The sequence below is a fragment of the Aspergillus ochraceoroseus genome, assembly GCF_002846915.1.
Source record: "Aspergillus ochraceoroseus IBT 24754 chromosome Unknown P175scaffold_1, whole genome shotgun sequence".
In the NCBI taxonomy this organism is placed as follows: Eukaryota; Fungi; Ascomycota; class Eurotiomycetes; order Eurotiales; family Aspergillaceae; genus Aspergillus; species Aspergillus ochraceoroseus.
This window is the reverse complement of record NW_024468476.1, coordinates 3,888,471-3,900,792: the sequence shown is the minus strand read 5'-3', so window position 1 is coordinate 3,900,792 and position 12,322 is coordinate 3,888,471. Positions and strand designations below refer to the sequence as shown.

At 48.0% G+C, this 12,322-nt stretch overlaps 5 protein-coding genes across 5 annotated transcripts; 3 read left to right on the top strand and 2 right to left on the bottom strand.

Moving 5' to 3' along the window:
* Positions 1–607: 607 nt before the first annotated feature.
* P175DRAFT_0428129 (uncharacterized protein) lies at positions 608–2,102 on the top strand (the record flags this gene model as incomplete). Its single annotated transcript, XM_040893289.1, has 5 exons — positions 608–754; positions 823–1,198; positions 1,270–1,387; positions 1,521–1,522; positions 1,630–2,102. 5 exons carry the CDS (start codon positions 608–610, stop codon positions 2,100–2,102), a joined length of 1,116 nt encoding a protein of 371 aa, XP_040756370.1.
* A 308-nt stretch (positions 2,103–2,410) lies between these two features.
* P175DRAFT_0471691 (putative cation chloride cotransporter) lies at positions 2,411–6,577 on the bottom strand. Its single transcript, XM_040895100.1, has 4 exons — positions 5,837–6,577; positions 5,188–5,779; positions 4,972–5,137; positions 2,411–4,915 (listed from the first exon to the last, which is right to left on the bottom strand). The coding sequence occupies exons 1-4, from the start codon at positions 6,363–6,365 to the stop codon at positions 2,483–2,485; spliced, it is 3,720 nt and encodes a 1,239-aa protein (XP_040756369.1). The 5' UTR covers positions 6,366–6,577; the 3' UTR covers positions 2,411–2,482.
* A 153-nt stretch (positions 6,578–6,730) lies between these two features.
* On the top strand, positions 6,731–9,450 carry P175DRAFT_0451152 (putative amino acid transporter). Its single transcript, XM_040894483.1, has 2 exons — positions 6,731–9,021; positions 9,083–9,450. The coding sequence occupies exons 1-2, from the start codon at positions 6,958–6,960 to the stop codon at positions 9,245–9,247; spliced, it is 2,229 nt and encodes a 742-aa protein (XP_040756368.1). The 5' UTR covers positions 6,731–6,957; the 3' UTR covers positions 9,248–9,450.
* A 428-nt stretch (positions 9,451–9,878) lies between these two features.
* P175DRAFT_0520807 (pyruvate transporter MPC1) lies at positions 9,879–10,736 on the bottom strand (the record flags this gene model as incomplete). The annotated part of the gene is made up of 4 exons (XM_040899165.1): positions 10,657–10,736; positions 10,345–10,417; positions 10,045–10,203; positions 9,879–9,954 (listed from the first exon to the last, which is right to left on the bottom strand). The coding sequence occupies exons 1-4, from the start codon at positions 10,727–10,729 to the stop codon at positions 9,879–9,881; spliced, it is 381 nt and encodes a 126-aa protein (XP_040756367.1). The 5' UTR covers positions 10,730–10,736.
* A 445-nt stretch (positions 10,737–11,181) lies between these two features.
* P175DRAFT_0498078 (uncharacterized protein) lies at positions 11,182–11,651 on the top strand. Its single transcript, XM_040896428.1, has one exon. It carries the CDS (start codon positions 11,313–11,315, stop codon positions 11,592–11,594), a length of 282 nt encoding a protein of 93 aa, XP_040756366.1. The 5' UTR covers positions 11,182–11,312; the 3' UTR covers positions 11,595–11,651.
* The last annotated feature ends 671 nt before the right edge of the window (positions 11,652–12,322 follow it).

Below are 12,322 nucleotides of genomic sequence, written 5' to 3'. Positions count from 1 at the left end.
CTGTTTCAAGGACAGGCGCCTTTTGTCTTTTTTTTTTTGCTTCCAGGGGCCTACGTTTAGTTCTCATTTCCCCCCGCCCTGGCAACCCTGTTGGAAACCACACCACTGCTGCTGTACTTGGTAGTTAACGGGTTGGATCTACAGGATTGGCTCTTGATCAACTTGGAGCTTCTTGTTCCCAAGGTGGAGAGCCGTTGGTTCCAAGTCTACGTCAGGAACAACCACCAAAGTGTATAATTGCGTTCCAATATTGGCAGAGTTGGATGATATTACAGGAGAACCCCCCCCCCCCCCCCCTTTTTTTGGATGTGATTCCTTCAGTGTTTGATGGACTCTATAGGTTTCTGGGATTAGAATGCGTGCTGCTGCCCGTGGCAAAAGAGAATGAAGAAATCAACAACCCCTACACGCTGCAAGATCCTTCTGGGGTCCAAAGAAGGATCGCATCTCTAGTGCTGCTAAGCATATGAGGGCCATCCCATCAGCTCGTTTTCTCCTTCTTCTCTTTTCCTGTGCGATGGTTGTTGCATCTTGCCCCGTATCTGTGTTCCCATATCGTAAAGAGTCCACGCGGTAGGCTGCCCGCTGTGGATGCCCCCTTTTCGAGATGTCCAGCAACAGATCTGCCATGATCCTGGCGGTTTCCTGGACGGAGACATGCCTTGGGTTAGTATTCTTTACGCTCCGGTTTGTGAGCAACTGGAAAGTCGTGGCTCGGTTTCGATGGGATTTTGCAGTGGCCACCCTGACTGTGGTAAGTATCTTATGTCGCAGGTTGGAGGATCTTTTTCGTTCTGGTGTGTGCTGATTTTCACCGAGCAGATCACCGAGGTTGTCGGCCAGATTTTTCTTCAATTCTCCGTGGATTCGGGCATGGGCCATCATATGGCTGAGCTCTCGCACGCGCAACAAGTCAAGGCCCTGAAATGGTCGTGGGTTTTCCAACTGCTCGCCATCATGGCAAGCATGCTGGGCAAACTTGCAATCCTAGCCTTTCTGATCCAAATCCGCGGTCGGCATGAGACAAAGCCCTGGCTTTTAATCATTCTTGGGGTTCTCGGCGCCGCAATTAACATTGCAGTGCTCGGGACCATTCTAGGCCAGTGCACCCCGATGCAGAAACTATGGGATGACTCTCTCGAGGGAACCTGTGATCCTGGACGCAAGATTAACCAGAACTATTCTTTCTTCCAAGCCAGTGAGTGCGGCTCTTCTTTCCTTCATGCCATCTCTCCAAGGCCGGCGGCGGCGGGCCTGCTAACGATGCAGGCTTCAACACCTTCCTGGATGCCCTCTTAGCGGCCTATCCAATCCATCTGTTTTGGAAACTCCAGATGAAACCCCGAATCAAAATCGCCTTGTCTGTGCTCATGGGCTTAGGCTGGATGTGAGTGCGTACCTATACCGCGTCCTTCTTCTTCTTCTTCTTCTTCTTCTTCTTATGTAGCTTGTGCTGATAAGACCTTGGGTCCCGTCACAGAGCCGCAGTTTGCTCCGCCATCAAAACACACGAGCTCAAGGCGTTAACATTGACATCAGATATTACCTGTATGTTGATATAGCGAGATCGAAAGGATTTCCCGTTTCCCCGTGCTTTGCGAGCTAATCTTCTTCCCTCACCTCCTCAAGGGGCACAGCCGGATCTCCTGATCTGGGCTTCAACGGAAGCCTGGATCGTCATCGTCGTAGGCTGCGTGCCACCCATCCGACCTCTCATGGAAAGAGTCCTGCAACGTCTCGGGCTTTCCTCCAAGAAAACCTCAACCCCCATCTATCACCACGATTCAATCGCCCGAGTAGCCTATGGCACGAACCGATCGATGCCCCTGAACCACCCGCAATTCCAGTCCAATGCGTACTGTGGAAGCAAGACGTTTGGACTCGAGGACGAGCTGGGCTGGCAGGAGCTGGACAGTTTCAAGGATCCAACTGGGAGCAACAAGCAGATCGTCGGCGGATCCAAGGATGTGGTGGTTACCACGGATATTGTGACCAAGTTCGAGGATATCGAGAGTCATCGCGGGCCGTCGTCGAATGACAGCAATATCTCCAGCGAAGACCTCGTTTCCGGGGAGAGTCCTAACTCGCGGAATGTTTTCTGAGCATATATTCCTTCTCTTTAGTCTAATGGACTTTTCTCTCGTGTTTTAACTGTAGAAACAACTGACCAACAATAGAACAAGCTTTCGACGCCACAGCCTTATTTCAAGTTTACTTGTTCGCTAACTAGACTCAGCAGATCTGAATATCAAGAACTTACTCTTGGATATCAGAATTGGAGGGTCAAAGGTTGTATTTCAGGTTCAGACAGTTACGTTTCGATATTTCCTTCTTGCCTAGTTGGATCTCTCTCCTATATATCTCTTATATACTGTACTGCTAAAGCGGCAGGAAACTATCAAGAACGGAAGGAAGCTGCACATCAAATTATATTCACATCTATCTGCTTCTCATATTGTATGTATATACCAATCATAAGTCATTATAGGTTCAACGTCACCGTCATGCTGTTGCTATGAACTAACAGACAAGGTGGTAGTCCCTGCCATAAAACATCCAAGTCGCTCAAGTAAGACTGACTGTCAGATTCACTGTCAGCAGTACCCTCGAGTGGTGATGGGAGGGTTGTAAAAATCACTGCGGTATCCTTGCTATGTCTAGCCATCAACTCGTTCAATATGAGATGTTGCGCGCGACTAGGCAGGTCATTAAAAGATAGCGGGACAGAGGCCTGTTGGGGGTATCCGGACGCGCTTCCTCGTTCGAATGTTCCTGACGAGGAACGCCGCTTATAGATTGAATCTATCTTTCTTGATGACCGTGGAGGTGACGAAGTTGGAGCGAACATAATAGACGGCCCAGCACCCTCGTCAGTATTGACCCGAGGCTCGGGTATGGGGGAAGAACTGAATCGATTACATGACGCCGAGCGGGTCAAATCTGGACGCCTTGTACTGGGTTGAGATCTGGGAGATTCCGTTTCATCAGCGGCAAAGATGGTCGGAACATTATGCTCCGGGGTACCCCGTGGGAAGGCTCCTGGTACCGCATCTGATGCTGCATCATCTCTTTGATTGCCTTCCTTGCGAGGAGCTTTATGCGCGCTTGTATTTCCTTCCTCTTCGTCGCTCAGATAATTCTCAAAGTCGCTGTCATCGCTACTTTCACTTGCAGTGCTATCGTCTTCAACAAAAGCATCCAGTAAGCGGTGCGTTTGCATGCCCAAATTAACGCCCCCCAGGCTTCTGAAGCTAGAAATTGACCGCCGTCGTTTGGAAGACTGCATCAACCTTTTCAACCCGCCAGTCAACGATTTCTGTCGCCCTGGTCTCTGTTCTTCGCCAGATACATCGAGCGCAGGGGCCCCCTCCTGCCATTTTCCAGTCCAGCTGGGGATGCTAAGGTTCGAACTCTCGTCTGAATCCTTCCGAACTTGTTGGATATCCCGCCACCAATCTTCATGTTTCATGATTGCATGGATGTTTTCCCGGGTATCTTGAGTTTCCACAGAGAAATCACCGTTCACAAGGACACGGTAGGCTTTCAAGTCACCACAGGCAAGCCAGAACACCAAGACCTCGGCTTCAATTCGCAGCTTTTCAAGAAGAGCCTCTACTCGTTTTCTCTCGTCTTCAACATCTGTTTCGTACTCAACAAACACTGCTACCCTCAACTTGTACGCTTTCTTCCAAGACGGTACCGTATTTAGAATGCAGCCAAGCTGGAGAATCAGAGTGTAGGTGTCGAAATTCGTTGTCAAGACGTTCTTTTTAGTTTCGGTGTTCGCCCCAAGCTCCGCAGACATCTGGATAGGCCAAAGATCGATGTACTTCTTGGTTTTGTCCCCTTGTTCACCAGGGAGCTCCAAATACTCGAATCCCTTTGCAACGGCGACATTTATACGCAGCTTGAACAAGAGATCTTCCAATACCGTCACATATGTTTTACAGCTCACATCGGGCTGGTGCGGGTCAGGAAGAGACGGCTGCGAATGACGTCTATGATGGCCATGCAACGTCTCGGCCAGTGACTGTCCTTTGCGAAACTGATCAATGATCACTATGTTGGGTCTCATTCCTCCCAATCCAGAATTCAAGACGACATTGCGAACTCCCCATTCAACCGTGGGGGAGACTGCGATGTTGACGAAAGCTTTAACCTTTGAGTTCTCAACGAGCTTGGTCCACGCGATCTGTTCACGTCGCGCTTCAGGAACAGCAGTTGAAAAGTCATCAGTGACTAAAACGTGGCCAAGTACAAACAAGGCACCCTTTTTCAGGGAATTGCAAAAGGAAACCATCTTAAACTGACCATCCAGGTTGTTTACAAAAAGGAGAATCTGGGGTCTCCAGAACTTGACGTGTTCTTGCTTCAGACGGAGTAGATACTTACGCACTTGATGGTAAATCAAGCTTTGACTCACATCACCCCACGGCTTTGGGGGCGACGTGTAGTGGATCAACAGAAAAAGCATGATTAAAATTCCGAAGCAACCTGTGGCATAGACTCCGTCGACAAAGAACATACTAGCTCCACAGACCACAGCCCCCGCTGCAGCTGTTTGCCAGTTGAAATAGTGAAACGATGGTCGGAAATTAGGAGCAGATCCTATTTTTAAAAGAAAGCAAGCCAGATTCATCACCAAAAAGGTCATCAAATACGTCATGGTTACAAATGACGCGATTTGGTTGATATCGAAGAGCATTGTGAGCTGAGCGACAACAAATGTCACAATAATCGCGTGGATTGGCTCATCGTTTTTCTTTGTGCCTTGGCCAAATACACTCAGACCAGGAAGCAGGCTGTCCTTTGCAATCGCCTGAAGAAGTTTGGCAGAACCAATTACTCCCATTAACACCGAGAAAAAGGTTGTTGCAAATTCACCCAGAAGAATAACGACGCCTGAGAGATTCGCCTGCAAATCAATGAGACAACTTTGAACATATCAGCAAGGGGCGATCTATAACTTACAATTTGGACGATATTTGCGCTGTTGTACAATGATTCTCTTGTTATAGACGCCGCCATTGCAAATATCACGAGAGTGTAGGTCACGAATGTTAGGGCCAGGCCGTAAAGAGTTCCCTTTGGGATCGACTTGCTCGGGTTCCTTAAGTCGCCGGACATACTTGCCCCACTGATTTCGTATAAGCGTACCAATCATTCAGTTGCAGAGGGAATACGTACGCGAAGATGCCCCCAGTTGCGGGGAACAGAATACCAAAAAGGTCCTGAAAGTTCTCCCGTCCGGGCATTTGGCTTCCATCAGCTCCTTTTGTAAGCCTAGGTTTCAAATTCTCCAGGAAAGTTTTAAGGCGAACACCCGTGAAGTGGACGCCTAGATTAGGGATGCTAAATGGTTTCATGACGACAGCGGACAACGGTATACTTAAAGTTGCCACAAGGACAATCACAAGGAGCCCGTTACTTGCTCGAGAAAAAATGGAGCTGCCTGCCAAGCAGATTCCGGTACAAAGAACCAGGATAATGGTTCCCCAAAGGTACTGCCACCAAAAGCCTTCCTGAAGGAAGTTGGCCCAGGTGCCAGTCTCTGTCCCAAAATTTTGTTTGAAGCAGTCAACCAAACCCACCGCATTCATGCCCGTATTAAGCACATAACCGAGATAGAATACTATACCGATAGAGCCACCGAATTCGGGGCCTAGTGAACGAGATATCAGGTAGTAGGCCCCTCCGCCTTTAACTGTCCCGTTGGTTGCAATGGCAGACAGAGACATAGTAGTTACCAAATTGATGGTGTATGAAGCCGCGAGTAACCCTTGAGAAGATGGTTAGCAATCTTCACAGATATAATGGTAAAGATAGACTAAATTACCTATCATTCCTAGAAGGCCAGCCTGCCCAAGGATGAAACCGAACCGAAGGAACATGAGAATACTCAACACATTCAGACTCGTCGGGACAAAGACCCCAGAAAAGGTTCCAAGCTTATTCGAACTATCAGGCGCGCGGTATTTCTGGCCATTGCCCTCTTTACGGTCGACACTGGTATCCCAGAGAGGACCTGCTGGAAGGGAGAGGTGCCGCGAGATTCCTCCCCCCGGATGATCTTGCCCTCCATTGTATTCCGATCTATGCCACCAATGCGAAAGAGAGCCCAGAATACTCGAACGAGATGAATGACGGCTAGGTTCTGTTGCAGAATGAGCAGAGTCTAACGGTCCGTAGGACTGAGCTGATAGACCAGACCGCCAATTAAGTAGCCTAGTCGTTTCCACAGGGGACGCGCTCAAAGAATCATTTGGTGCCAATCTAGACTCATCTTCTTGTGGCGTACGAGTGGAGAAGTTAGGCCTCCTCCGAGACAACGACTCTGAGGCACCTTTGCCTCGCAGACTATTCATCGAATACACCTCCTATGCCTTTTATCAGATGGCCTATACCCCACGCTTTCACCCAAACAAGATGAGATATGCAGGGGGAACTCAATGGCATGAACCAAGGACAATGCCCCAGCAGAGTCTCAGAACCGCAATTGGAGGGTTGAATCAATAATTCTTTAGCAGCAGAAGTCAATACATAACTGTTGACTGCCAGCGACGACGCCAAAATCTCGCGCGAGAGGAAATTGAAGTCTGAGTCCGACTTGGTGCAGGGCGAGCAATGACCTCATGTGCTAAGACCAGGGCGGTGCAAACAGTGCAAACCCCACCGCCTTCGTCCCACGACTCCAGACGATATAACCTCACTCCTGTGATTATCACGACGTCCCCTCACTAGTTCTGGCATTACCGCTGACAGGGGATTGTCTTTAAAAAGTATTATAGTGTCAGTTGCGAGCAATTCGATTTTCTTTGGCCCTCCTAAGACGACTGGCAGTGTTCTCCTAAGTGTCCTGCCACAATTCGATAACAAATCTCCAACTGGGCAACGAGTTATTGAGTTGGATGAATTTATTCTTAGCCTCTCTGGAGATATAATCTACTTCTCAGCGATATGTCGTCTCCCAGAGAGTATGATAATGGAGAGGGGTCCGCATCCCAGAATTGTCGGCCATCTCCGATAACCACCTGCATCCAGCGTTCAGGGTCTCCAGCTCCAGACGCCTCCGTCAGACAAGCTTCGATCGCCCGGCTGGCGTCCCCAGTACCTTCGCTATCGAGCTCATTCCCATCTAGACAGATACCAATCCCAGCCGTGCAAGTTACAGACACTGTACAAGATCTTCGTCGAGTCGACAACCCTTCGTCTCTACCTGGTCCTGGGCAGTCAATGATTGCTTCTGCTCTTCAAGATACCCTTGGTCGATCTCCCCCACGGCTAGGAACTTCACCCAGACGTACTGCGTCTCCTGCTCTTCCCCAGAATATTCAGCCCAAGTCAAATTACGGTTCGTTTGATAACAAGCCTTGGAGAGAAGGGTCGGAATACTCTGCGGGTCCGTACGAAGACCCTGAGGTTGTAAAAAGACATTTGGTGCAGCCTTTTGAGGGTCGCGACACGCAATCCTCGGGGGATGTTGCGAGCGTTGCAGATGACGAATTTTCGAGCTTACAGCTTCAAGGGGGCGATATTACTAGACAAGTTTACCGATGGGCCGAGGATGCTGACGCAGGAGGTTCCGTGCGAAAACCTCTGCGAAGCAGGAGCTTTAGCCTCAACCGGCCGGTTCCAGAGGATGATACTATGAACATCAATACCATTCGTGTGCCTGGGGGCTTTCGGAGAGACTACTTGCGCCGAGCCGCCGGAAGCCCTCACCCAGGGGACGGCACAGGAGCACGTATACCGTTCGCTCAACCTCAACTTCCCACAACCAGCTTCTTAGAGTTCTTAACCCTTTATGGCCACTTCGCTGGCGAAGAGCTCGAGGAGGATGATGAAGTTCTTGGGCCCGACGAATACTTCTCTTCCGACACTTGGGATGAGGCGGAAGGCGCAGAACCAGGCGAAGAATCTGCCCTCCTTCGCCCAGGGACGCCGGGCAGAAGAAAACGCAAGCCTCGCGGAGGAACTGGAACCAACACCAGGACTGGCGCTGCCTTACTTCTTCTCAAATCATTTGTGGGGACTGGAGTTTTATTCCTACCAAGGGCGTTTTTAAATGGAGGCATGCTGTTCAGCAGTTTGGTACTCCTTGCAGTTTCATTACTCAGCTATTACTGCTTCATTCTCCTAGTGAATACGCGACTCAAAATCGACGGTTCATTCGGTGACATTGGTGGTGCGCTCTTCGGAAAGCATATGCGTCGGATTATTCTTGGATCGATTGTACTAAGCCAACTGGGTTTTGTGTCCGCTTATATCGTATTTACCGCCGAAAATCTGCAAGCTTTTGTCCTTGCTGTTAGCAAGTGCAAGTCTTTCATTGACATCAAGTTCATGGTCTTGATGCAACTCGTCATTTTCCTCCCGCTCTCGTTGATCCGAGACATTAGCAAACTCGGTTTCACTGCGCTCATTGCAGATTTATTCATCTTGCTTGGTCTTATATATCTCTTCTACTATGACATTTTTACGATATCCGCACAAGGTGGCATTGCGGATATTGTCTCATTCAACCCGTCTACGTGGACTCTGTTTATAGGAACTGCGATTTTCACCTATGAGGGAATTGGTCTCATCATTCCTATTCAGGAATCTATGAAACACCCCCAACAATTCGCCGGTGTCCTGGCTGGTGTAATGGTTATAATCACAATCGTCTTCCTCTCGGCCGGTGCTCTCAGTTACGCAGCGTATGGATCCGCAACAAAGACTGTTGTTATTCTCAACCTCCCGCAAGACAGCAAATTTGTCAACGCTGTCCAATTCCTTTACTCTTTGGCAATTCTTTTGAGTACGCCTCTTCAGCTTTTCCCCGCTATCCGTATCATGGAAAACGAACTATTTACCCGCAGTGGGAAGTATAACCCTCGCATCAAATGGCAAAAGAATTGCTTCCGGTTCTTCCTTGTCATGATCTGTGCATTCGTTGCATGGGGTGGGGCAGAAGACCTCGACAAGTTTGTCTCGCTTATTGGCAGCTTTGCCTGCGTTCCTCTAATCTACGTGTACCCGGTATGACTTCACTCCAGGATATCTCCCCCGTCACTCAGCCTAACTAACCCCTGTCTTATAGCCTCTGCTGCATTTTAAAGCCTGCGCGCGATCCAGACGACAGAAAATTGCAGACATAGGACTTGCCTGCTTTGGTCTTGTCTGCTGCATATATACTACCTCGTTGACACTCGATAACTGGATCAATGGCGACAATGTCAAGGCTCCAGGATACTGTGACTCATGATGTGTGTACGGCAACTTGTTACATTAGACTCTTCTTTGCCGTTGTTTGCCTTTTTTTTAGAGCCCCGGCGTAAAGAACGTGGCTCCAGCTCCTCAATACAATAGCCTGGGATACAAGAACTTAGATGAAACCCTTTTTCCCCGCTGACCTGTTTAATATACCACGACTTGTTTACAATGGACATGCTACTAGATAGCCCCGAGAATGAATACATATATATGTATCTATCTATCTATATATATATATATATACAAACACGCTTAACCTGATCCCTCAGGTGGGTGATTTATACTCTATCTCAGGACTACTCTGGCGTAATACGCGGAAACCCTCTAGGCCAGTCACTGTAGGACACAAGGTCATGGCTATGTTTAATAACAATCTAATGAATGAATTTACTTCCAGAGTGAGAAATATGTCATTTATAACATTGCACCACAATTACAACCAGCATTCCCCCCTCCCGATGCAAATGCTATCCAAGTACCCAGTGCATACGCAATGAGAGGCATGTTAAATGCCTCTGCAACTGATCACAATCACTTTACATTCTCTAGGTAGTGTCTAGTGGGAATATATAAAAACACGATGATCCACATCAAGGCCTCCCCGGGCCACAAAGTGAACCACACTAGGCGCCTGCCTCAGTAGCTTTTTTCCCCTCCTGCGCAGCCTGTTCGCCAAGTTGAGCTTCCCGGCCTCCCCAGCTGAAGAGAATTAAACCATGTTAGTAAGAGACTCCCTTTCACGAAAGGAAAAAAAAAAAAAACTGATATAAAAGCAAAATGTCCACATACTTCCAGTAGTTCAGATAACGGTATCCTTGGACACACTGAGCGGAAAAGTTAATGGCGTGGCAGGCGAAGAGGAGATAGTTCTTTGGGGTGACGGCGAGAGAGTAACGCATGAAAGTAGCAGAGTAGATCACAAGAGCACCGGTCATCTGGCCAGAGATACTATATTGCGTTGCGTCAGCGGGGTCAGCTCGATTGTTCCATGTATTTCGGGGGGGAACGACGAAAAGCTACCATTGCAACGGACGCAACAGCTTATCAAGCAATAAATGGAAGTGTAGAATAGGAGTGAATCAAACGTACATTTCCGGGTCTTTCTGCGTGTCCATCACAGCTGCAACGGGAATACCGAAGTTGGAGACGGGGCCCCAGAAATCTGGAGGCAAGGTTTGCTGTTAGTTGACATTTCTTCGCTACTCGTATTTTTTTTTTTGGTTCCAGATATCATCACAGTATCACGGCAGCATTCAAAACACTCCAAGTCGTCCCCTATGTATCAGAGTATTCCCTCCACGCGACATTCCGTCCACCCATGTCCAGACATCTTACTGGGGTTCGCCGATTTCGGTCGTGCATGGGGGAAAGGCAAAATCGAAAAGGCCGGGGCGCACTTACGTGTTGAGCAGACATAGTCCAGAACCTTGTTGGAACGGATCTTTGCATTAACTGCCTTGATTACAGCGGCCATCTTGCAGAAGTCTGGAGGGGGAAAAAACGGATTGCAAAGATGGTCAACGACAATAACAGGACGGAGAAGCACACACCGGCTGCGACATCATCACCGCCTGGCACAGTCATCTGTGCTGACGTGATGCACTTAAATCCCTCGGCACGGATTATCTATAACCCCTGGGTCATGTGACATCGGTAAGGGTCGGATTTACAGTTTATCCGATATTGTCAGTGGGAATTGTATTTACTGCTGGTATATCCACACAATGTGTGCACAAGGTACTCCGTATGCGTTGTGTGTTTCAGGGCAGGAAGCAATGGATCAGATCTAATTAATTCGGAGAAGATCTCTTGCTTCCCTTCAACCCTTCAACTCAGAGGGCGAATCGACAAGATTTGTTGATTACTGCTAAACTAGCATCTACATATTTCCTAACTGGGTATAGACACCGAATCTTGGGGGTCAACGTACTTTTCAACTTTTTTAAGTACGACATTCAGAATCCCCAAGCAACGTCGCCTACAGAAATATAAAATCTCCATCATACCTCTATCATGGCACCACGAATCACCTGTTGGGATGACATTGTGTCCGAGAAATGCGACCCAAAAACAGGACAATTCCAGTCCACACTTTCATCATCGCTATTGACAAGACTGAGACTTTATACTACAACCAGCTAGAGATCCCCAAAGCTAAGGTTACTTTTGACCTAGTTACTCGCGCTCTCAAGTGTGTCTCTGCTGATGAAATATTCCCAACATGGCTAGCTTCTGGGATAGAGCTCACGCAAGCTCCAGCAATACTTACTGCAAAGACCTATATCAAACGACTGACTCTAGATCTTTATGACATTTTCAACTTTCAGAGATGTTGCTAGCAGAGGCCTACTTAATAAAAATGTTGTTTACCACAGCCTTTAGATTGATGATGCTTGTGTGAGGGGACCACAGGAACTGCCTAATTATTTATTCTATATATTCATCATGGCTAAGTGAGTAGGTAGTGACTATGTACTATCTAGAGAGAGCTATATAAACTAGCTATTATTATATTTAGTGAGAGTAGACCTGGTTCCTGAGGGACAATCCCCTCTGTGAGTTCTCAAGTCCTGTCAGTTTTCTCGGTGCAACGTTCAAAGGAGGAAGGGAGGGCTTTGGAAGAATACTGACCATGCTGTATACTTTCGCATATATTAACCAGTACAATCTAAACCCACCCCTAGATTTCCCGTATCTTAGCCACACCACACGCAGTTCTTGGGCACACTATTCTTGGGGCAACAAATCGGGTTTCCACAGCGCTAATGCATATGCCATGTTAGAGAACCCAACATCGTTATTACATGTCCATGCACATAACCTGGCAAGTACTTGCGCAGTTTCTTGCCACATCCAGCATCGTCCCAGCAAACGACAGTGAACGCTGAGCTACAGTAAATTGATGCAGTGCTAGTCATACTTGAAGCATTGTTAACCACAATATAGATAGGGTCTTGGGATTGGATAACGATTTGTCTATTGTTTGGAGTGTAGGCTAAGATGGGGCTGGACAGGATTGATGTTCGATAATGACCTTTTTGACAGACAGGACTTCAACCACTGTTTA